Source organism: Stegastes partitus, unplaced genomic scaffold (genome assembly GCF_000690725.1).
Source record: "Stegastes partitus isolate 25-593 unplaced genomic scaffold, Stegastes_partitus-1.0.2 Scaffold35, whole genome shotgun sequence".
Lineage (NCBI taxonomy): Eukaryota > Metazoa > Chordata > Actinopteri > Pomacentridae > Stegastes > Stegastes partitus.
Genome location: NW_007577766.1, coordinates 1122632 through 1149307, shown reverse-complemented (window position 1 = coordinate 1149307; position 26676 = coordinate 1122632). Strand labels below are relative to the sequence as shown.

The window sequence follows — 26676 nt, the reverse complement described above, 5'->3', positions numbered from 1 at the left end:
TCCTGTCACAGCAAACTACACCATACATCTAGCGCAATTTAGAAGACGTAAGCTAGATACAGTAAGAGCAGGCCATTTTCAAGCTGTTGCTATGGGTTGTTAATGCAAATGTATACACATACACCTGCTGTATGTGATGACGTCAGATTTACTCGACTGGTTGGCATAAGACCAGTTTGATTAAAGAATCTCATGATCATCATCTACAGACCACAGCTTAGGAGTCATGGAAGTTGTGGTATGCATGCTGTCGTGCCACTTTCTCGGTAACAAAAATGGACTTTTAACTTAGGGGAGAAAACAGAAACAAAAAAATATTCAAACTACAGATTTACTGCTAACTGGTGGCTGGGGAAACAACGTGTCAGCCAATCTTCCCTTGACATTTAAATGAAATAAATCTGCTATTACCATGGTATTAGCAACAAACCAGATCATGCATCTTGATGCCAGGAGAAGCTGTTAGGCTGCAGTCACAGTCATCTAACACTAGTAACATGAATAAACGAAGGTTTGCCACAAAGTAAATCTCCTCGCCTTGCCAGGGTTTCAGATATCATTCCGCTGTATTTTCCCCAGTGTGGTTATTAAGAAGACGTATAACCATGCAAAGCGTCACCAATAAAGATGATGGTGCGGCGCTATTATTGAGCGTCTCAAATCATCTGCAGGACGACTGAGGCATTTAATGAAAGGAGTGAGGAAGGAGAAGGCACAGAGGAATGCTGTACGCGAGGAAGTCAGAAATATGCAGACAGGCTGGCAAATCAATGTGTATATGTGTCAGAAAGATAGAGAGCGAGAGGGAGAGACTGTGTAAAAAATTGTGTTTGTGTGTGGGCGGGTGCTGCCGAGTTGTAGTTGGCTGTTCCAGGAATCTATTTAATCAAAGCTCCAAGCGTGGATATGTAGAGTGAATGTCAAACACCGATGAACTCCTCTGGATGTGTGTGTTTACATGTGTGTACACACTAAACCCATGTGTGTACACATGTGTCTTTAAGGTCATTGATGTATCAGATCCCTTTCAATTAACAACTAAATCAGCAGACAACCGGCAATTTTCTTGTCAACATGGGACTAAAGACTCGCTTCCGCTCGGTATCATTAATGAGACATGCTGGAAGCAAACCCCCGCAAAACAACAGCGCTAAGAGCTGTTGTGAACAAAGACATCTACCAACATCTAACCGTTATTGGTCAGTTTGTGAAGAAGCATTGAAAAGTTGGGAGCTTTTTGAGTTCTACTTGCAAGAAATGTAAAGCAGTACCAGCTTTAATTACTGAAGCTAAATTTCTTCACACTCCTTCATTTACTCTGTGACATAGAAGTTAACTGCCCCATAAGATTGCACCCCAGGAACATTACTTAGTTTGGTCTCATTAATTTAAAAAAATAAAATAAAAAAAGGAGAATACTGTAACCTGCAGTTGCTGTCTTTTTATTCATTCATTCATATAAAGCAGCGATGAGCAGAAAGTGTGCAGCGGAGACGCTTTTGCTAGAAGCGTGTTACTAAAAATGAGACAACTATTGAGTCTTTCTTCAGCTCTCTTTATGTTGCCAGTGCTCTGATGATGAATGATGAAACTGGGCTTGTTTCAACACTTGGGGAAGCCTCTGAAAAAGAGATACTGGCAATAAAAAAAACAACATCTGGCACCACACAGCACCACATCCGAACTCCTCTGCAGAAATGATGCCAACACTGTTTACAGTTCTGATATTGTTTTTACAGCACAGGCCTACTGTTTTCCCCTCTTGGGAATACAATCTAAACCACCTGGATCAACTGAAAACACACATATCCTGCTAATTACACAAGTTTTGACACAGTTCTCTTCCTAAAATGGCAAACATCAACAGAAGTATCCAGTGTACATATTTCATTCACATCTTCTATCCGTACAAATGTAGCATCTGATGATGTAAAGGCATATCATATGGGAACGTGTTGTCCAGAGTTCACAACCATAGCTAAAGCCTAATTGCCATCACATCTCTGAGTTGATTAATTTTATCCTTAACTCCTAACAAGAGAAAGGTGACATAAGACTGACACAACAAGGAGACTCTGATTCTAATCGTTTGACTCAGTTAGGCTGCAACGACAGTCCGGTACAAATTTGTGAATGATTGACTATACGTGCAATCTGTGAACTCTGTATGACAAATAAGGTTATGTATCACTAATAATCAAGCACGCAAACCACACAGAACCACACATCATCATTAGCATCAGCACAACTATATAGAATAGAGTCAATAGCCCTTTATTTGGATGAATACAAGAAGTTTCAGCCCACATATTAAGAATCGCATTTATGGCCATCGCTGCATTGCATTACGTCTCAGCTCCGGCATCACAAATTGGGCCGCACCAACGTCTTTGTTGCAAATCCTTTCCTTTCCATTTCTCCCCTCTCCGTCCCTAATTCACCTTATCGCTTTCTGTCCATCTTCATCACACTTCGTCTCAGCTGATTTTTACATTTTTTTTCACAGCACACACACAGCCACGTTCACATGTGCACCGCAGTGACACACCGGTTTGCACGCATGCATTCTCTATGGACAGAAGTGTCACCGCACACACACACACACACACACACACACACACACACACACACATGCACACACATATGCATGAACTGCAGCCTTTGGTCAGGCTAATCCATATGCATTAATGTCTATAAGTCAGTGAGACGCAGCGTTGAGCCCAGTGGAATAGTGTCGCTCCTCTGGGTGAGGCGCATCAAAGTGACGTCCACATAACAAACACTGATTCAAGAAAGTAAGATACAAATGCACACAGATCCAGGTATCAATGTGATAAAAGAGAAGAACATATATGCATGCGTGTGCAGCAAACAACAAAGAACGACTGACAGAGGATATATTGATGTGTGACCCTGGTACAAGAAAATGGGTTGTATTCCTCAGCGAACAGGGGAAGCGATGGGGACCAGGGATTTTTATGATTCATTCACGCTTTCTGAATACTAGAATAGAGAGAAACTAGCCAAGGTCGGAGGCAGAATTCCCTATTCTAATTCGGAGCGTTGCTCACCACCCGGAGCAAGAGTCAGGGATTAATTTAGAGATCCATTCACCACGCCTGTGCAGAGAGGAAAGGCGGCAAAACGTGATGAGGAGCAGAGCAGAGGAGGAAGAGTCTGAGGAGATGGGGAGGCAAAGGGGAAGAGGGCGACAGAGAGGAGGGAAACAGGGGAAGGTGCGGGGGGGCAACAAGAGCAAAAGACAGTGGGCAAGAAAAGTGGGAGAAAGAAATAGGGATGAAGAGAAAGACAGAAGTGGTTCTGCTTGTTATGTGCAGCCTGCGGAGAGAAAGAGAGCAGACTGTTCACCAAGCATTTCCAAATACTCCTCCTCTTATGTCCTAATGCTTGCATGTGTGTGTGTGTGTGTGTGTGTGTGTCCATACACCTGTGAGAGAAATCAGACAGACAATGGGCAGGCAGACACAAGCTCCGGTAACGAAGATTGGATGAGACAAAGAAAGGAGTGCAAACAGCAAGAGAGTTGATAGCTGAGCAGAAACTGAGTAAAATAAAGAAAGTCTACGAAAACACAGCAGAGAGAAGAAACATATATATGTTCCCTGAAAGAATAAGGCTTGTGCAAGGCTACTGTATACTTTTCTTATTGTCAATAAGTCCCACGAAAAGAAAACCAACATTGCATTAGTCCATCTCTCAAAACCTGCCTCAGCTGCCAGTGACTCTGAGCCTTAAGCTCATTCTTTTCGACTGAAGACATAAATCATTCAAATTGGGTCATAAATACAGTTAAATTTTTAAACAGCCTACTTAATTTTCTCAGACACTGTAGCTTTTAGGAGCCTTTAGGAAACTTTACTCTCACAGAAATGAATTGTGCAGTTTTGGGGGGACTGTTTTCAGCTACAGATGAACACACAAATGTGGGTTTTACTGGAAATAAACTTCAGTGGCTGAGTTTATGTCAAGAAAGGAACCTGTCTGCTAGGGCAACACAGTGTAGAGTGTTGAGCTTGGCTTAAAGGTGCAGATTTCCATTGAATTTACGTGTGCTGTAGTCTCCAGGTCAACCATTTGATTAGTTGGTCAATATGGTCTCATCTAACAAAAATTGTCATTGGTCAGACTATCACCAGTGTTCATAACGAGAAAAGCACAATATCAGCAACCTTCCTTGATTCATCTGTTACTTTTGGCAGCTGGAGGGTCACACTTCCTGGCATGTTCACAACCTTGAATTCCACCAACCTAATGCAGACTGCTACATCTAACTTATTTAACATTACTGTGCATTTACTCAGAGTTGACTCCTACCTAACTGACACAAAATCAAATAAATTATCCCTGTGGCTGTATTTTGCTCAACAGATGGCCAACAAATCATGTGTAAACTTTGCAAACAGTAGTTTGCATATCACTGCTCAACAACCAACACGGCAGATCATCCAAAAACGCCAGACAAACTTGTTTGCATTATATATCTCATTAGTTCTTCTGCTAGGATCATCAGTTGATATCATTTTATTTTCAGAAATAAAATGAATACAGGCAGGTTCATGCTCTGTTTATGATCATTTTTCAAGTTAAATGATTTAATGTGCTGCAAATATTAGCTTTTGATGTTGATGTATAATTTATTTAGCCCAATAATTCTTAGAGGTAGAATTGCACTCAATGCACTGTGGTTGATTTTGTTGAAGAGCAGGTTCGACTTCAATCGACCAATTTTTAAGCTGGTTGACTGCAGCCCTGTTTAATCAATCACTGGTATCCACATAATGAATCCAATTGACTTTAGTGATTCCTGGACTTTTCATCTATTTGATAGTTTTGGTTCAGAGTGAAAATGTTCAAATACTTAATGGATTGCCATTACATTTGGCACAGACATCGTTATCATCCTCAAAATAAATTGCTTTATCTCTGATCATGTGGTTGCAAAATAGCCTCTTTAGTCCTGTCAGTAGTTTCTGGACAAATGAAAACCGCTATTAGGATCTGTTCGCTTTAATTGAATTTGCTGCCAGTAATACAAATATCACTGGGCTTGTCCTGTATCATACAGTTTTCCAGTTTGATTTTCCTGGAGCAACGCTGGAAAAATCCTCTTATTCCACACTGACAGTATCACATATAAATTCTCTATCATGTTGTTTCAACTCGTCATTGAAGCTATACTGTATGATGCTTACACTGAAATATTAAAACTCAAGGCTCCATGTTTTTACAGCTGAACCTTTGTGGCAAAAGGATCTCCTACATCCCTGTGACATTTGATAACTATGGATTTAAGGATACGTGATTGAAAATAAAGTTTTGTGGGTTTTTAACATGTTTGGCTGCTCAGAATGAAGCTGTTTTAATTAAACCACAAGTAGGTCAATGGGATTTAAGTGGAAAATGAGAGTGAGACCACAGAGAGAGGTTTTGTGGTTTCTGGTGCCCACTGTAACACATCTCAGTCAGTCAGGCTTCAGTGCATATAGACTGTAAAACACCTGCTGGATTGTTTTATACTGCAATGATTGTGCTTTTCTCTACAGCACATCCCTTTACTCATCACTGACAAACCCTTTCTCCTCCCCGCACATTACATGAAGCCACCTATTCATTGTGTACCTTCCCACTCGCGCAGCCTAACATTAAACAGGAATAGATGCAGCATGAGGTGATATGTGCAGGTGGGAGACTGTAGATGGACAATTAATTTTTCAATTATTGTAGGTTGCATTAACCAATCTATTCATTCATGTGGGTCTATAATGCATGGGGCTGGGAGACAAACAAACTTGGAAATTGCATTGCACAGTTTTGATTTATGATTATAGGCGACTGCATTTGGCTGCTGTTAAATCTTATAATAATTCTACCCTGCAGGGATATTAAATGTCTAAATTTATTTCGCTTATGTGTAACACAACATAAATCAATTGCCAGATGATCTTCAAAACCAGACCTCAGACTTTGAAGCGCTCTCTTCAGAAGTATCTCTTGTTAGACGCACTAATATAATCTTGTGCAGAGAAGTACTGTATTGTTGTATAATATGGTATTGATTTAGCTCGCCCTGCCTAGTTAACAGCCCCAGTGGTCGATTTGTTAAAGCTTAATGAGATAAGGAGGTAAAACATTACGACACAATCACTCGAAAATTTCCCTAAAACAAGATAGATGGACCGAAAGATTGCATTAACGAGTGGATGTGATTTGATATGATACCCTTGAGGCAACATTAGCTTTCAGCCATAACCATACCGTCCTGAACGCTGAACACCTTCACGTTTTGCAAACAGGCCTTCATATTGCTATTCTTTTTCATCATTCGAGCACAACCACCACACACTGTTCACTAATGTTCAGCCACCCTTCTCTAATTTTTCAGTTTTGTGCTTTATCAGAGTGCAAATACATCAAATGGGCTTATTCAGAAATGAAATTAAACTTATTGAGAGTATCAGCAGAACCACTGCTGACATGAAAGACGCTGCTGGGGAGATGAGCATGAGAAGCTTGTTCCCCCCACAGGCGCACACCGAACTGCAATGTAGGCTTTTAGATTACAGCGGCAGAAACCAGTTTCACCCAGCAGATGTCAGAAAGCAAATAATCAAACTTCTGTCATGCAAGTGCACACAGACTGCCACAACAAAGCTCCACCGCTGAGAGCAAGAAAAGAAAAAAAAAGAGCAAGAGTGAGCAAATCAGCAAGTAAGGACAGCTCACGGACCTGGGAGGTGAAGCAATAGCAGCGATTTGTCAATAATCTTTTGTTTTATGATGCGATAGATCATTTTAGGTAAACTGTGCTGACTTCAGCAAGCAATGGCACTGAGACATGAGTCAAACTGAAGGAATAAAAGTTTGTAACCAGCACTGAGCTGCACAGATGAGAGTGAAATCTACCACCGTGAAAGAAGAGCATTGAGGAAGCATAAATTCAACTTATAGAGGTGTTTTTGATTTTTATAGAATTCGATTTGGTTAATTCTTTTTTGTTCATTTATTCTTTGTGCTTATTCTTTTATTATTTAAACGTATAACCGCCAAATTTCAGTTGTGAAATATGCCAAAGAAATGCCCCAACAAAGATGGTTAATGGCCAACACTGGCAACGATTAATATCGTCTAAAAGAGCCAGAACAGAAGACTCTTAAATGTTTTCTTTCATTTCTTTTCAAGACACTGTGGGCAACTTTGTATTGATTTTCATCATGAAAACAGAACACACATGAACCTGTAGCATGCCGAGGCATTCTGAATGGTCAGTGACTGCCCACACAGCCTTGTTAACACTAACTTGCCAGTCCAAACATCACAGAATCTCTCCTCCAGGTCAACAGGGAGTGTGAAAGATTAGATCTCAACTCCCAGAGAACAGACAGGGATGGTGAAAGATTAGCTGTCATCCTTCAAAAGATCAGAGAGGACAAGAGTACCAACTGTTCCCCTCTGTTCTGAGCACAAAGGACCCATTTTAAACACCGTCTGCAACTGTTCCCAGACTAATTTTATAGTTGCAATAAGCTACAATATTTTTGCGAGGGGTAGTATCACCTCCTTGCAGATGGGGAGGTTAATGTGAATAGGTCTGGGCCATAATTCTCAGCCAAACGAACCACATGACATTACCTCAAATGCCACACGGTAAGAATGTTTGCATATTGGATTCTTAAGGCATGCTTTACAGTGTCCAAAATCAGCATTGTGAAAATGGCAATTAGTTCAGCAACTGTTCCAGAAAAGCCACAGAAAGTCACCCAAAGATCACTCAGTTGCTGCATCATGCATCACAGAATTATAAAGTTGCAGTCGGATTCTTTAAATAACCTGAGTTTCTATTTAAACCAGTCTCTGTCAAACAGTAAGGGATCAGCCAAAGATTGACAAACAAACACGGAGAGAGCGCAACAGAGTGAGCAGAGAGAAAGATTGAGAGCAAACACTTGCATGCACTTTTTTCAGCCTCATTCTCGGTCACAGTCATCGAATCACTTACATGCATTGGTGACTGCGAAGCTGTTGGCGGTCTCTATGTTGTCGACATGCGGCACCAGGTTAAAGGGAGCTTCCGTAGCATTAGGGCTGGTGTTGTGAAGGAAGATAGCTAGTCGAAACGCTGTATACTCCTGATCAGTATTCCTAATGAACAATCCACCTGGAGAAGAAGGGACAAAGAGGCGAGGCCAGGGGGAAGGAGGAGGGCACGATGGAGAGGAGAGGAAGTGAGTTATCGTGGGGCGGAGAAGGGTCGGGTAAGAACGTGGCAAGAGAGGCAGGAAGAAGGTGAGTAATGTGGGGAAAGAAAGATAGATGGGGAGGGCAGGGGGAAAACAGAGAGAAGAAAGCCAAGATCTTCATTAGCTTTGTTATAAAAGGTAATTTGTCTTTCAGCTCAGCCTCACTCCCTGTCTCGTGCACAAACATGAATACAAACACACTTGTGGAGGCTCACACTTGCACATTTCATCAATGGCATCTGAGGAGGAGAGAGGGAGAGCGGAGAGGAGAAGAAAAGAGGAAACAACTAAGCTGACAGGAGAGCCGTCAAAGACATAATGAGTCCAAGAAGACATAAAAGAGAACAAAGCAGGAAGGCCAAAACAAAAAAAGCGTCAGCTAAATAAGGGAGGAGCCCGGGTCAGGCACTAAAAAAAGGCAGAGGGAGGAAAGTGCTAAGGTTCATTGGCTTTTAAAAGTGAGAGCATCCCTCTGTACAGGTAAACAAGCATGAGAGGAGAGAGAAGAGGTAATAGGAAACAAAATATAATAGCAAATTAACAGGAGAACCGTGTGAAAATATATGGGGAAAAGATGGCGAAGATCTGAAAATTTGGAAAAACAACAACAACAAAAAAAAAACGCTCATTAGGGGTCACGTGATCCTCTCAGAGCATTCTCAAATGACATGTCAAGCCCAGAGAGGGACCTTCTCCATTACCTGAGCCTGAGGAAAGATACTGATAACTGTAATATAACACTAATGATGTAACTGCTAAAATCTACTCAACATAGATCAAATGTGAAGTAGATGGGCTATGTATTTGCCTTTGGGGAAATTAAAAGGGAGAAAACCTCAATATAAAAGACAAAGTCAGAGTGTACCGATGACCTTCCCACTGAAGAAGAGTGGTGTAGTTGGACATGACCAGTCAGAGAAGATGAAATAACCATAATAGAATCATAATCAATATATGAGACAGCATTCATGGAAAATTCAAACAGCTTCTGGGAATACTTAAAAATCCCTTCTGGACATGATTTAAAACATATCAAAATCATATGATCTTAATATTTTATGTCTGATATGATTTTTCTACAAAAAACCTGATTAAGATTTCTCATGATTATTGAAAAACCCTGATTATTTGTAAAAAAAAAAAAAAAAAAGTTCATTTTAAAAGTTGAATTTAAGACTCCCACTTCATGGTTAAGATCATCTCTTTTCACTTGAAGTTTCCACATTCCACTTGTATAAGACACATGCTGGACTTCACTAGCTTCCAACATACTGCAGTTATGATGGCAGTACATACAGCGGCTAAACTGAAGTTTAAGGTGAGCACAGAGAACATTTTCCCTTCCAGCAGATGAATGTGGAAACAGCCCTCTAGTGTCACACTCTGCACAAGCTTTTTAACTGCACAGGGAAGCTCAAACATCTATAGCATGCAACAATAAACAAAACACGCTTTAAGGTGCAGAAGGGACTTCAAGACTGAAATGGAAACTTTTGCAAACTGTGATGTTACTGTCACGTGTAAGAGTTTGTTTCAGCACGGCTAGGGTCCTTCTCTGTGTCTAATGCTTTCATTAACTGAACAGATTTGTTATTTGTTGTGTTGTGGATCTCAGTGTTATCTGTTTGCAATGCAAATCACATACATTACTTCTGCACTGCTTCACGAGTTGAAATAAATCGACGTGACTTCGCTTGAACTGAATTAAACTCAGTTCAACTGAATTGGATTACACAGAATGAGACAAGCCTTACTGCTGTGTGTGTGTGTGAGAGAGAGAGAGAGAGAGAGAGAGAGAGAGAGGAAGGAAGAAAAGATGACAGGGGAGGAGTCGGGAGGCAGAGCATATTGAATGAAGCAATTGTCACTACATAAGATGTCACTTATCTGTGTGTCTGCATGCGTGTCATTCATGCTAAAAGTTCCTTCTGTTTTCTCTGTGTCTCTTACATACATTAACATGATGCGTAGTGGATCAGTCACTTAAGTCAGGCATTAAGACGCACATATACACAGAGACCTTACAGCTGGAGTATATGTGGAGAGTCTGCACAGCTCACAATCAAGGATTTTTGCATAAACAGAAAAAATCCACCCCAAAAAATGAAGTGTCTTGAATGAATGTCTTATTCATGACTAAAAAAGGTAATTTATCATCCAAGGATATAAATGTGGCTTCAGTTTTAGAGTGGAATTCCACACACATTCAGACACTTCACCGAAACGAGGAGGAGTCTCGATATCTCCCAACATGGCACGTTATTGCAGCAGTTTCTCCAAGAAATTTCACAAATGTTCTCATCTTTCTCTCTCCTGCACACTCACACACATGTGTGCAAAGAAACTGCCTGTGCTTCCACTGACATTACACTTGTGTGCAATGCAGAGATATGCAAATGACTCCTCAAGTGAACTGGAGAGCCAAGTGAATGATCATGTATGTATGTTGGAGTGTTTAAGGCGGACGTTCACTGGGAGGGAAGGAAGGAGAGTTGTGTGTGTGTGTGTGTGTTTGTGCACGGTCACATATGTCCTATGCAGTATGCATGTGCATGCAAGCATGTTCACCCTGTGTAGACGTGTGCACTGGAATGCTGTGCAAGTGCACAGCAACCACCACCATGTGTGCATTTCTATGACTGTGTGTGCACAGTGTACACATGCATGCTGGAAGATCAGTGCAAACATGTGTGTGTACGAAGCAGAAAATATTTAGCGCATTAAGTTTATTGGCAGCTGTAGGGAGACAGAGTCAAGGAGCCGAATCTCATTATAGGACCTCCCAGCTGCCCCCCACAAGGAGTGATGCAGTGCATTCATTATCACACACAAGCCTGCATGGATGTGTGTGTGTGTGTGTTTGTTTGTGTGTGTGTGTGGGAGAGAGAGAGCGAGAGAGAGAGCGAAAAAAGAGTCCATGCATGTGTGGTCCACATGCACTGAGCAAACCAATAACTTTATCTCTGATCTATTAGGAGGGTTGAACGGCAGGCTTATCCCGCACTAACACAGGGTAACAGGAAAAGGGCAGATAGAGGGAGAGAGAGGGAGAGAAATAGAGGGAGTATGAGTGTGTGTGTGTGTGTGTATGAGAGAGAGAGAGAGAGAGAGAGAGAGAGAGAGAGAGAGAGAGAGAATACTGCAGTGTCTAAACATTGAAGAAGACTAGAAGGGAACAAAGCTCCCTGAAACATTCATGAGCCCAGAACAGCTTTTAAAATACACGCAAATACAGTGAAAGCATAGCTGGAGTGAAAGAGTTTCTGTGCATTTATAAACCATATGAGTCACAACAGAGAAGGAGAATATCTTGGATAGAAAAAGCAGGAAGGATGCACTGAAGAGAAAATGTTTCTACACTTGTGTCTCCTCCTGAGTGAATTTCTTGTATTTTACTGAGTCTTTTGGAGGGTTATGGTACACCTTTTTTTTTCCCTCCACGGTGTCTGCTGTTCGCTAAAAAAAAAAAAAAAAATTCAGTGTAGTGTGTCAGATCTGAGTGTCCGTGCGTAAAATCAGTAATCCTCCAACTCACCTATCTGCACTGAGCTGGGGAAAGCCCCTGTCGCCAGCCCCCAAAGGGCGGAATACACCCCGAGAAAGTGCAAAGAAAAAATATTAATCCTCATTTTTTCCTTTCCTTCAATCCTTTCAGAAACTGTTGAGAGACATCGAGAGAGAGAGGGGAGATGCGAAAGAGAGAAAAGGCGTCAGGGAAAGGGGGGGAAAAAAGAAGAAAGATGAGAAAGAGAGGTTTGTTTCCCCCGTTTTTGCCACAGTAGTATTCCTATTCCATGGTGGGTTCGTTGCGTTTCTTTCCCCCTGCAGTGTCCGCTTCAGGAGAGAGCTGTGGGTCCGGTGCACATGTACAGACGGGGAGAGCGAAAGAGTGGGGAAACTCGCTAGAATGATTGGCGATCTGGGAGAGCAGTCTGCATGGAGGAACTGGACATGCGCGCCCCGTCTCTCCTCTCTCTCTCTCTCTCTCTCTCTCTCGCTTTCTCTCCCACACACCCTCCCCTTCTATCTCTCTTTCACGGTCTGTCTCTCTTTGAACTCCTCTCCCCCTTTACATCCCTCACTTTTCCCCCACCATCTAATGCACTTTATCTTGGTGTAACACTGTCTATGCTATGGATACGGTTTGGTCGCGGTGTAGAGAAAAGCAAAAAATAAAAAGAAAGAATCCCTTGGGGTGTTCATGCGTTTTTACGCACACTTCGCTCGACAGCATTTAGCCTGACAGAAGTCATATTTTTATGAGCCACCACACTCCCCCTCCATTTGTGTTTTAAAATACACGCGTGTCTGCGCACAGGAAATAAAGTCAGACAGAAAAAAGTGCTTCAGCTGACGTGGGATGATAAATGAATCCTGCTGATTTGTTGTGTTTGGATTGGTGAGGCAAACCAAAGTGGGAATGAGTGACAAAGAGCTTGTGCTTGCGCCTAACTAATTGCATTACAAGCCCAATCCATCCCCACGCAGCGGCCCACTCCGCTGTCAAAGCAGACTGTGTGTGTGTGTGTTTTTGTGTGTGTGTGTGTGTCCCACCAAGACAGCAGCAGCGTCCAGGTCAGCTGACGGAGGGAAACCTCAGGCCGCCTTCAGCTGCGGGACGCTGATGATGCCCTGGGGACCTGCTAAAATCATCGTTATCTGAACGTCACGACCTCAAGAGCGCAAACATCTGGCCACAGAAAGGGAATCAAAAAATAAAAACACACACACACACAAGACAGACAGCGCGAACATTCAGCGACACAGACTGATTAAAGCGCAAAATTATGAGATGCTCTGAACACCAAATGAGAAAATAAAACGATGTGAAAAAAAAGGAGCTGTACACTCTGTTAGAGTGCGCTATGTTACAGCCGTATCCCACTCAGTGTCGTTTAATCTCGCCTGCCGGTAGCAGGTCGGTAAAACTGACAGACGGTCTGGGATCGCGTAGTTACACGGTGGAGAGCACAGTTTCATTTTTCCAGATGGCAAAACGAAAGGGATGCTTCACGGCTTGTCCCAGTGAAACATTCGGTCTGTCCATCTCTGAAGGGTTTTCCCGGTCGGCTGCTGAGCATAAGAGTAAATCAAATAGGCTGGAAAAATGCAAGTTCAACATTTCTCTCCATTTTAGACACCTCTTCCGTACACTGAGAATGTTAATTTACTTCAGATTAGATTTAAGCCAAGTTCCTCGTGCAGAATGATACGCACAAACGGTCGGATCCTAACTGAATGTAAAGCAAAAAGTCTTCCACTGAATTCATCTACAGCCTCTGAGTCTCACATCTGCTTCAGTCGGCTGGCTTGCATTGATCGGTGCGCACTAGCTGTTTACTAAGAGAATGTCATGGGTATGGTTTATACTCTGACATAAACACACTCTATGGGGTTGAGACACATCCAAAATGCACTAGAACAACAGTCTCCAGCCGCTTTAAAGTCGTTGCTGCCAGCGTCCGGCTCCCCCTCAGCAGCAGTGCCGGACTCTGTCCATGGTGCTGAAGTCCAACTGCGCTGCAGGATGGAGGAGGAGAAGCGGCTCCTCGCACCGTGTGCCGCTGAGAGCACAGCCTCTGCAGGTATTGCTGGAAACAATCACCACTCCAGGAGATAACACTGATTAGGAGCCTCCCTCTGGATGAAAGTGTGCTAATTAGTTAAAGCACCTGGTGCTGCCAAGTGTGAGTCTGACCTGGCCTCCATGGCACAATAATGTGGACTGTATGCACTGTATAGCATGTAAAGCACTCACTGACATCTTAATCTGGCAAAGTGTGCAATTTTTAGGAACCATATTCTGTGTACAAGTTTAATGTAGATTGAAGCACAGCTGTATTTGTGGAAAACATTTATATGTTATCATTTCTTGATCAGTATTTAATTAAGAAGATATCAGTGTAGTTTTTTTTTTTCTAATTGCGCTGCAAACACAACATATATGCAAGTTTTGATGCTTTCAACTGATAATAATCCACCATTTCCAATACAGGCATGAGTATATACTGTGCTGTACGAGCATTCCACCTGCTTACAAATACCACAAAACTGTGGCAGTGCTGGAATATAAAAAAGTCTGCAGCCTTAATGGATCCACTGTACCTTGTGCTGCTGTGCACAACATCCAGCTTACCAGAGTGTGCAGGATGCAATGCAGGGAAAACTCAACTAAAGTAATTTTCTCAAACTTTTTCTCAGGCCGGGGTTAAGCCATCTGTACAATCATTTGTTTGTTTGTTTTGATGGTAATGATGATTCATTGCGGGTTATTTCTAGCTCAAGATCACTGCAGATGTAAAATTCTGGGAGGAAAAAAAAAAGTCCCATAAAGAGAGTTCATTGAGTCCTGTTATTTATTTATGAATGCTCACTGAATGTGATAATGACTTGTACCGCTGTCGCTTAAGAGATTTTTTTCGTGCTTGTATACAAGGAAGCTTGGGACCTCAGGTTTTACTGCCACTGGGCTATATATAGGATCCAAATGGAGCTGAGGGTTGTGGCACAGTTACACATTTAATCATTTTTCCCTATTAAATTACATAAGCCTAATGCATGATGGCACTCACACACATGCAGACACTCACATTAAGCACCTTTGTGAGGCCTCCCCGTGGAGATATGTTCCTTGTACAGTGGGGGGACCTGTTTGGTGTTCAAAGGAATCTTTAACCCTTTTTCTCCCCGCAGGTTCCTCTACAGGCAGCAGCTTGTCATCATGTTTTGAAGGTTACCGAGCAGGGCGCGTTCAATGAAGAGGCTCCTCAGAACTACTATGATTAAGAGTGAATTGGTGTAGAATTGCTGTGCTTCCATTTTAGATTAATTTGCTGGCGTGTTTGTCTTTCTTTTTTTTTTGGACAGTCAAGTGCAGAGGCAGACAGGAAACATAGTGATAGAGAGGGTTTATGATATGTCGCTCAACTCCTGGCTGGATTCAAACTGTAACTTAAGCTGGAGTTTTTCAAATTTACTGTAACTCTGACTTGGTGATGAGGTCAAAGAGATTTGTTTTATTTCACTCCCAACTGTCTCTCATCCCTAAACCCCAATGTTGTTTGTTTTGGTCCCACGGTATCTGTTTAAAACTCAAAACAGCTTAATGCTTAAGAGGTTCAAGGAAAATGTGCCACGTCTTACCGTAACTTTACATGATCCCAGCAGAAATCATCCTCTGACTTGTGTGGCTTCTAGAAAAACAAACTCAGCCTTTCCCTTGCTTAGTAATCTAAAACAGTACTTATGAAGAACAAACCTCTTTAATAGATGCTTTTTATATAAAGTAAAGCAATGACAAGCAAGCATACGTAGAATTCGTAAAATGTTGGCTAACTGTTAACGCTCTAATATGCATGTGTGTAACTGACTGAAAATGCTATAACCTATCTTAGTACTTCAGGTCTTGCTTTTTTGAGACAAAAGGAAACTGTAAGAAAATAATATCCCCAAAAATATACAGAGTGAAGCTTTTAGATTGCATCAAAGTAGATCAATGTAGAAAAATAGAGTACCTCTGTCTGCCTTAAAAGAGAAAGGTTGCAGTGAAGGTATTCATCAGGCTTGCATGGGGTCTTTCTTCCAGTTAGTCCTCATTTCCTGTCAGAGTCTAAAAACATGCAGCTTTAAAACGATACAAATGTTTGAGCGTCAATGACTTTGTCTGGGTGTAAACTATGTAAGGGATAATGCCCGACGAGGTGTCCATTATCAGAAATTAATGGACGACGCGGAGGCGTGAACCGTCTGACGCGAAGTCCATTATCACTTTTTAATGGACACCCTGCAGCCAATCAGAATCGAGTATTCACCCAGACCATGGTATAAAAACTGATCAGTTCAACAAATCAATCAAACTGACACTTTACCTGATTTTCAGTTTGTAGAACAACCACTTGACTGACAGATGCACGGGACCAAGGGTGAAACAAATCAAACTACTTGTTCTGTACTGTATGTAAAAGAAACAGGAATTCTATTTAGCATAAAAAGTATACTTTAAATCCTTTATCGACCTTGAGAGGATTTCTTGGATTGTATGGAATTAAATGAAAGATTCAAGCAATCAGTCAAGCAAGCAACAACCACACAATCTTTGTTTTACACTCGAGCACACAACTCGCGCCGCCACTGTTGATGCACTGAAAAAAAAAAAAAAAAAGATGATTGCATTTTGTTGGTCTCCTGCATCTCCAGTATTGCCCATTTTGTGCAGCTGACATTTTCCCTTGCCTCAAAAAAAAAAAAAAAAAGAAATGCAGAAAATGGACCATTACTCTGGGACACATTATCAATGCATTCTATTAGAAAATGTTAAGAATGAAATTGTTTTTGTTTAACTCAGCATACATTTTGATAAAAACAAGCCTTTGGTGGGATTCAGTGAGAGCATCAGTACCGCACTCCACTGTTAATGCATTACATAAATCATCTTACACATTACAGAGTTTACATGAATATGTAGAATTGGTGGTTACAACCCTAAACTTTCCTTCAAAAAAACGATTTTATAAAAGTAAAATGTATTAAGTATAGTGAGGATGCTCTAAAAATAATGTTTAGAATAGTTTATCTGTTAGAGTAGTGTCTCAGGGCACATGGATACAGCAAGTATCATACTAAATCAAAGTGTTTTGGATCAAATAGTAGATAGATAGAGGACAGTTCTTACATCTCTGGCTCTATGTTTCTCTTCTGCTCATAGCAAATCAATGAAGATGATGTCACAGTAGAAAAAATATTGCTCATTCTCCCATATCTCACTTATAATCTATATATGTGTATCCAATATCTAAATCCATCCATCCATATATACGTTACCTCCCAGGCATTCACTGCATCTGCTGGATTGAAGTCAATTACTTAGTTCACAGTCAATATACCACCTTGGCAATAAAGACCCATCAACACATAGTCCTATAGGCATGCGGTAATTGACATGCTAGCTTTCTATGCTGACTCAAACCATAATGGGTGCAAATTAACACTAGGAAATCTTTAGCTTTCATTAGGTTATTTCTTGATGAATCAAGTGAGCAATCCTACTCTATAAACTGTTTGTAAAGCCATTTCATGTTGTGAAATGGCTTTAATCAGCTTAAGATTAATGATCAATATGGCAGTAAAGCAGTACATGTTTGTTGGGAAAAAAAATTAACAAGTCTAATGCCCGGTCTGTACTGGCCAAAGTTCAAACATGACATGGCCCAAAGCCAGCATCTCAGCTCCCTTTTAGACTCTGCCAAACCTTGCTGGAGCAACTTCGCTTTGTCATCAAGTCAGAAAAACTGTACTTACACAACCTACTACTTGCATTTTGCCTGATTCAGCTACAGTATTCACACATTCACACGGATGCAGATGGCAGCAAGGTACCATGGAAAATCATGGACAAAGGAGCAAAATTGTGGTTCAGTTTCTTGCTCAAAGACACTTGAGGAGATGGACACGAGAACACAGGGACTGACAGGTCAACTCCACCATTAATACTAAAGCAACTATGCACATAGCAACTCAAAATCGGCAACCACTTAACTGAGGCGGTGCAAAGAATACAAACTAAACATCAATATGTTGCCGTCGTGAGCATGTTGAGTTTGCCAAGGTACAGCGTCACAGAGCTGCTAGCGTAGTTGTGGACTCTTTTGACTCTATTTTTGGTGCCATCATGCAGAGTGAGAGGTCATTATAGACAAATCTCCCATTGATTGTACTTGACACACAAATGGATCCCATGCTAGTGGCCACATTTAACGTCATTCTTACAATGTAGTGACATATGGAGGATCCATCTATCTGTCTGTCTGTCTGTCTGTCTGTCTGTCTGTCTGTCTGTCTGTCTGTCTGTCTGTCTGTCTTGGTGCCAGCAGGAATTTAGCCAACTTGTCACCACTCCTGCCTGAAAGGTTACAAGAACAACCCTCCCTTCCCTCCACTTTCATCTCTGGTTATTCATCCATCCATGCTTCTCCTTCTCTTTCTCCATCCTCTGCGTGTGATGACTCATCAATCTAAATGTCCTCTCCCTCCTCCCCATCACCTCCTCCTTCCCCACCCTCTCCTTCCTACAGCTCTTCTGCCTTATCCTCCACCTTAGCCACGTGCCCTATGACTCATCCTCTTAACTGTATTCCTCCAACTTTCCATCCCTCTTTTTAACCCTCCCGCATTTCCTACAGCACACACCATTAGGGTAATATCAGAATCCACCAGCGCTCGATGAATTCCTCTTCTACCCTCATATCATTTCATCTCTTTCTTGCCCCTGAGCCGTCCGACTTGACCTGCTGCGCCACGCCAGATTGTTTTTTTACTTCTTAATTTTGCCTCCCCCGTCTTTCTCACCAACAGATATTGTATACCTTATTGAAAATGGACAAGAACAACATTAGCAGAAACAAATCAATTGTTGCAGTTGGCAGCTGGGGATTTGTAACATTACTCTAAGTAAGGTGAGGATCAATGCAAGTCAATGGCAACTGGTGAACAGTGCACCTATAACATGTGCCAGCTATTGTTCAGCCTCAGTGACTTAAGGCCGGTTTCTTCATTGAAAAGACGGATGTTCGGTAATGAACAGAAGGCAGTGGGCATGCAACATAGTCATGGGTGTTGTTTTCTCATTGTTATGCAAATCCTGCCCCTCCATGCTTGTTGGGAACATTTTTTTTTATATTGAACATCCACAACTTTTCTGGAATTAGGTAAAACGCTGCTCTCTTTTCAGAAAAACAAGCGTGTATGGTAAAAGTGGGCTATAATGGCCCTCGTGTTTTCGAAAGCGAGACATCAAAAGCAAAAATTTCCAGCCCAAACAAAAAGCGTCAACAATTCATTGCAACATGTTCTGCAAGGCTGAAGAAGGAGCCCACGCATCATGTAGTTTCACCAACCTTTGAAGAGCTTTGAAGGTCTTTGCAGAACACGCTGATGATTGACTGAAGTAGCATGCTCATTACAGTTACCGACTCCACTCAGTCTCTCTCAGACCTGTGAAATTAGAGCCCTCTGTGCCAGTAAACCGTGACTTGTAAATAAATGGTATTATGGTTTGATTCAGTGACAGAGTGGCAGTGTGCTGCATCAATATGACTACCGGCAAGAATTAACGTCAGGCTAAATTACAGGCAGCTAAAACTGTGAGCTAGCTAGTAATTCAGAGATTAAGCCAGCACATTTGTGCTCATCGTTGTCGTAACAAGACACTTTATTGTTGTTCTTAAGGAGCTGCATTATCTATTGTGTGTAAAACATATACTGCGGTAAACACATACTCACGCAGTATTTGTACATAGACAATACACATGAACATTTACTCACATTTAGAGTCAATCATCCTCAAGGATTCATCAACATCGCTGCATTAAATTAGGTTGAATAATATACACACTATATTGTGACTTTTACTGTCACCATTCAAAAAATAAACTCGTGTTTAAACCCAACTCTGCCTTTTGCAAGATTATATTATCTATGTCTGAGATGCAATAACCAAAAGTTATTTTACTAGATGTAATATAATTATATGCAGCTTAAAAAGGAAATAAAATAGAAATAATGATCAAATAAAAGCAATCGATCAAACAAAAGAGCAGTGCAGTGTTTTAATTGCTTATGCAAATGGGAAGCACTGAAATTTACACAAGACTCACGAAGTATTTGAACGTATGGGACCGTAGGGAATGTTATTTCTATAGAAAATGTTCTGTAAATAGTCAAACATTTTCAGTGGCCTCAACAAGGATAAAGAGCTACATGCACACAGTCATGCTTCCAATGTTCTTCACCAGTAAACCTACTCATTCATCAAATGCAATTGCAATAGATTGTTGGAAGTATGTATCTGCTGTAAATAAGTTTTGGAAAAGGGTAAAGAGGCAATTATAAATATTACTACACAGGAGTTAAAAAAAACAAAACCCAGCAAGTTGCATTTATATCGTAATTCTGGCAAACGCCTGATTAAGAATTGATTAGTCTGTTTTATGCATGTACGAGTGAAAAACTTTAACATAACGTAAAAAATAAAAATAAAATGTAATCAGTTTGTTTACATTGTCCAATCTATTTAAATGCCACTTTAACATAGAAAAAAAACCCAACAAGAAGAATGGCCTCATGAATTAACTAAGCAACTTTAAATATTGTAGTTAAGGCCATAATAATATTAATAATATTAATGATTAAAACCCTCCAAAAACTGTATAAAACACAACTGTACCTGACTGTTAGGAAGCACAAGCTCACTATCTGACCACATGGGGACCTTTTGTGTAGAGAGGTGGACATGAACAACACTCCATTTGGTTTTTTACTTTACTTTTAAATTTACTTTATATAGTCTAGCGGCTGCAGAGAAAATTGTTCTTTTTAAAGTTAACTTTACTTGTCTGATTAATGCAAGCAGCCTGTTAAAAAGACATGAAGTTTACAGAAGTCATCACCTGAGTTTCTTCCTTGCAGCGGTCATCTTGTCCTAGAGGTTAAAGAAGAGGCCTGCTTTCAAAGCAGTCTTTTCATAAGTTCACCAAGTGGGCGGGATCTCAAATATGACTGGATTATAAATGTGTTCTGATTGGCCAGTTTAAACCAGGAAGGCAAGGCCCTTCCTTATTTATGTGAGTGCAGTGGGAGAGAAGCAAGGAAACGCTTTGCTCAGAAAGCAGCATAATGCAGCACTCCTAACTGTTGAATGCAATTTGTGAAAGTTTTCTCCGAAGTTGTTGTTTTTTTCTCTTGCTATTTTTGGTTTCTTTTTCTTCTTTTTGGAGGTTTTCTGTTTGTTTAAAAATTGTAAATAAACAGCTTCCGATTTTCAAGCACATTTATTGTTGCCAGTATGATGTTTGACTGCACATGCCTTGTAAGGCTACCTACACCCCTCCTCGCAACACTGATATTAAGCCTAAGACCCAACAGTATTATGAACTACTGAGATTAACCTGATTCATTTAGAATTGAAACTATGATCATACAAAATATACATGAAAAACCAACAAGAATGACCTGATTACTACTTTATTTTCTTGTTAATTTTTCTTTTATATATTTCCAATAGTGGTGATATTGTGTGTATGAATGTTGCTACTGACTAAGCCACTGAAAAATACATTTTAGCCAGAAGAACTCTCATTACCAAGGTTTTTGTGGTCTTGTAAAATTTCAAATATCCCACATTTGCCTGTTTGTGCTTGTTGTTCTGTTAAATGTTATTCTTCAGAATCTCTCCTTTTGCACAAGAGAAGTACCCTGCAGTGTCTTTGCTAGTTTTATATGCAGATAATACTGTTTCCAAAATAGGTTTCACGACTTTTATTTAGTTTTTAAAATCACCTTATGCACGGTTGCGCTTCAAAAAATTGCTGCACTTGCTGTAGTTGAGTTTACAGCAATCTAAAGTTGCCCTCGTCACCATGTTTTTGAGGAATCCTTGAGGAGATGGTATAGAGCCGGCAGGCAAATGACTTAGCCGGGCTAGTTGCCAAAACTATTAAACGCCATCCCTGGGTGCCTGTCAGATAATGATTACCCTCTCGTGCGATGGTCCTGGATCTTCACACACCTTGTCTAAATGCTCTGCCCGGGATCTGGCAAAGGCAGAGTAAATGCAAACTGTTTGACAGATCTCAGACAGCCCTGTCCCCAAAGGTGGGCAGATGGTTATAAACAGCCTTGATAATATGAGCATATGAACCTACACACATACACACACTCCCACGCAAATGCCAATGCGTGCTTACCTATGCATACAAATACAGATCTAAACACATCCATATGCGTTTGAGCACACACGGGACCATGTCAATGAACAGACTTCAGCGTGCGTTATTGCGGCTGCACATCCATCTTTTAATATTTTGCGTTGCAGCTTTTAGCGAACGGGCACACGCTGAATCGCTCTCTGTATCCGTCAGTCAGGTCTCTTAGTCAGAGCTGTGCCAACTCCTTTCTCCTCTCCTCTGATCCTGCCATGGGCCAACATAAAACATCTGGGAGTTCACACTGTGTGTATCTGTGTGTGTGTTCACCCTGAGAGCGTGCCACATTTGCAGTGAGTCTGTGCATACATGGGCCAGTGTGTGTTGGCTTCTCAGCAAGCCTGCCAGGCTAAGAGTCCAACATCTGTGAGTTCAGATGTTTTCTAATGATATGCTAATGGTGCTGGAGGGAGACAAGCACAGAGGCTAATGTAGCGGTCACAAACCTCTGCCTCCATCTCTCTACCTCTCTTCCTCCCTGCTAGTCTGATGAACCCACCCATTACTTGCTATAGCCTCCATCTACCTCGGATTCTGTCCTCTCCTCTCTTCTTTCTTTTTTTTCACCTTTATTATTAACTTATTCACAGATGAATAAGGGTTTTCTTGACTGAAATATAATTTCATGTCATCTGCATAGTTTGGTGTTGTCATAAAATCATATGTTTGCTGCCTGTGTGCAGTAATTCAGCACAGAACAGGCAGTGCTAATAAAGACTATTCAGATGTTACTGTGAACTTAAACCTGACTTCAATTACTTCTCTCCACTGTGTCAAGAATGTGCAGAAAGTTTCAGGCTGGAGTGGCTCTCACTCTTCTCTAGGTTATAATTAGCACCCATGTGGCTAATTAGCGCCTATCTGTTTCACCTTAGAAGCAATACTTTCACATATCTCAAACACACTGTAATCTACCATTTCTTACAACTGCTACCCCTTGAACTGACTGTATCAAACAATATGAAGACAATTTGAATCATGCTGGCAAGATGTTACCATGCAAATTGACATATTACCGAAACTGATGTTATCTGACTGTCATGTAAAAAAACTAAAAACTAAAAAGATGCATTGTTTTCTGTGTGGACATCACTTAAAGATATCAGAAGACAAGAAAAAAATGAGCTTTCTAAACAGGAATTGGAAGAAAATATATCGACTACTAAACTGTCTCTGCAAACAGTCATATGTCTGGTGTGCTAAACTCATTTATTAAAGTATTTCAAACATAAGAAATAAAGATTGCTTTTTCTCATTGCACAGGCAAATCAAGAATAACACATGAGCCTTATGAGATTAATTACACATATCTCACTTTTTTAAAAAACATATATGAGTGTGTGCCTACAGTTTACATCAATTTGAATCATAGTTTGTCAGAATATATCATCAGCAAGTTCATTTCTTTTCTTTTTTTTTTTTTTTACATTAAAGCAGTTGCCAGTTTCTGCATGCTGTGTTTATACAGATAACACACACATACGCAAAAATATGTCCAGATACTGAATATTAACATAGATTAAGATGACATATCTGTGAGATCAGAGGTGTGATCATATGAGACTTTCTGTAGTTATGATTACATGCACATTTTAAATTTGTAATGTATTTATTCATTCACATTGCATTACTATTTTAGTGAATCAAAAAAGGTCATGCTTCAATACGCCGAGTTCCTTTATTAATGCTTTTGGTATTTTTTATTATCACAATAAAACTGGAACCATGGGAACAATAACTGAGGAAGAAATCCATGTCCTCTCTGAATGTTTCCTCTCTTTTTAGTTCTTGCCAGTTGCTGTCTGTGCTCCCATGGCTCTGACCTTCTTAGCAGTCATTTTCCCAAATCTTTATGAAGTATTTTAATTACAGAGCAGATTTAAAAGCCAAATCCTACCTTCCCCCTCTGTCACACACACACACACACACACAAACATTAGCACACAAACAATGCATCTGACCATCTCCATGTTCCATTCACCCCCCACCACCGCCTCAATAATAACCTGAGGCTTAACCCCAATCATGGCATACAGCTGTGTGTGAGTGAGTGAGCGAGGAAAGGTTTTTCTGTGAGGTGAAAGTGCCTGCTGAGAATTGGCCTCAGAGAAATTATTGGATTGGAGGAGGAGGGGGAAGGTGGGGGTTTACATCAAGGCTTTTGTGTCAGCTGTATATGACTTGTGATGCGGGTGCATATCGGTGGGAGTGCGTATTACAAGACGTGTCCTCACCACATGACTGCTGGATATTTATTTACACCATTGTTAGGCGCGTATATGTTTATGAGCTTTTGTGTGTTTGTGAAACAGAATAACCTAAAATGTGACATACAATGTGTGTGAAAGTCTGGAGTGAAGTCAGAACAAAAACACAACCTAAAACCTATGACTTTCACGTCGCTGACACCGTGGACTTGAAGTGACCTAAAAGTCATTTTCTTCAATACAATCAATCTTCTTTGTCCTCAAAAGTCAACATACAGACCTCCCTTAATGATCTGAATATATTACTAAAAATCCCCAAACAAAGCCCGCTTTAATGATAATCATTACACCATCAGAAACACTGACAGAGCTCATCTTGTCTGCTCTAATATTTCTTCATAATGTTGAAAGGTAAAACCCTCTGAGATTTAATTCGCTGCACAAATGAATATGTGTAATGGCCCCTTCCAGCAGTGTTGCCAATCATTTAGAATTTCTAAAAAAAAAGAAAAAAAAGAAGAAAAAAAAAAAAACGTGCCTTGTAAGCAAACTGCTCCTTTAAAGGGGTAAAATGGCAGCAGAATCCTGATAAGTGAAAAAGGCAGAGCCCCCCCACCCCTCCAATACTGCTGCACATAGATAAACCACATTTGGAAAGTGTTTATGACTGCTGGGGCAAAACATCCACAACTCTGTAAGTATGACCCGGAGTCTAAACATTTGATGGTGATAACGTCACAAACAGCATGAGGGGATGGTCAAATGTGTAAAATGTGTTCGACGTGTTTTAAATAATGGTAATATTTTGGTAATGTGCAAAATTGGTCACGCATTTGAACGATTTTAGCTTCTTTTCTTTTGCACAGTGTGTTTTGCATGGAACAAAAGGATTATAGACATTATTCAGCGAATACATACATCATATCATGTTAATATAAATGCACACAGTTAACCTTTATGCCACCCCCTCCCCCCAGCAGCAAAGGGCAGTGACACAGCAAATTCAGCCTTGCAATTTTAGCATTAAACAACTCTGGTTTCTGGCATTAAGTAGATTAAGAAATGTTACATTACTAACTTAATTAAGGCTTTACTAAAAAGGGGCTATGCGTAGATAAAATCAGGAAAAGACCCAACAGTAAACAGTTTCTCTAGGTGATCACATATTTTGACTGTAATTAATTTTTATTCATTGTGTATGCTAAAATTCCATTCTGCTTTGACAATACATCTGTCTTCGGAAAACTCCCACGTTCAAATCAATTCCAATTCTCTGGCAAATGGCTAAATATGCATAAAATCCCTCCGCTTCACCATACAAACAGTTGTTCCGTCTTTTCAGGTTCAGCTGTTTTCTCTACAACACTTACTGCTAAAAGTCACACACACACACACACACACACACACACACACAAGGACAAAGCCGAACACAGGCACATATAGTACATGTCTGTAACGTTGTGTTTGGTAGAAAGCAGGTGCTCATGAATATTCAAAAGAAGGGAAGTAGACCAAATGTCTGCCTCTCCACCCAACAAACATTAACCACATGCATGTGTGTGTGGGTGGAAGTGAGTTCAGAGTGTAGAGGGTAAAAATATGGAGAATGTATATCCATACGTGTCACTACATGTGTGACCGCATGAGTTTTCTCATATCAGAGTTTCAGTACTTTCCACCACAGATTGCTTTTAAAAAAAAAAAAAAAAAAAAAAAAAAAAAAGGCCTTCTCCTATTATAAAAAGCTTATTGTCTTTCATCAGTATGCACAGTTGGGTTCAGCGTGGCTTCACGACAGACTGCGAGAATACAGAAAACTGTAGGAGTTGTCTTTGTGCTGGGGTTGTTGCAGTCATTTATATTTCTCAAGGTTATTTTCCTCTGGTATGCATTCAAGAGATGAAGAGATGACAATATTTGCAATGTGACAGCCAGGTATGAACTCCTATGACCTATCATGACGCCCGATTTGGCTTTATTGGTAATTTGGTTTCATGCATGTTGGGATTTGATCACTAACAAGGTCTCCTTGACATTGTTTTTCTCGCTAAAATTCCTCCTGCTGCTTAAAACTTTGGGAAAAACAAAGAAAATGAATCTGACCTTCTCTACGTCTTCCCACACACACTCAGTGATACTCTGTTTATATGATATTAAACATCATGGCTGAGTCTCAGATTGGCTGATATGATTCATTTTATGCAGTACACGGGTTTGTATAAACACTTTTTGTTGTTTGGAATACTGCTTTGCCTTTATACAGTATGTATTAACTAATGTTGTGGATAAATATATTATATCATGTGTGACGTATAGTCCTTAAGGTTTAAAATATAAAAGAAGTTACAAATATGCACATAATCATGAAATGTTTTCTTTTGAAGAAGTTGCTTGGGTCTGTTTCTTTTATGATTTCACAGGACGAACAACAGACGGAGGAAAAGAAGTCCATAT

At 40.5% G+C, this 26676-nt stretch overlaps 1 protein-coding gene across 2 annotated transcripts in view; it reads right to left on the bottom strand.

Annotated features, from left to right (window-relative positions):
• The window catches only part of gria4a (glutamate receptor, ionotropic, AMPA 4a), a 106270-nt gene extending 94383 nt beyond the window's left edge, over positions 1-11887 (bottom strand). For both annotated transcript variants that reach the window (XM_008301639.1, XM_008301647.1), the window contains exons 1-2: positions 11794-11887; positions 8018-8176 (exon numbers count right to left, since the gene is read on the bottom strand). In XM_008301639.1, coding sequence (XP_008299861.1) covers positions 8018-8176; positions 11794-11887 — 253 coding nt within the window. The remainder of the gene's footprint in view (positions 1-8017; positions 8177-11793) is intronic.
• Between the last annotated feature and the right edge of the window lie 14789 nt (positions 11888-26676).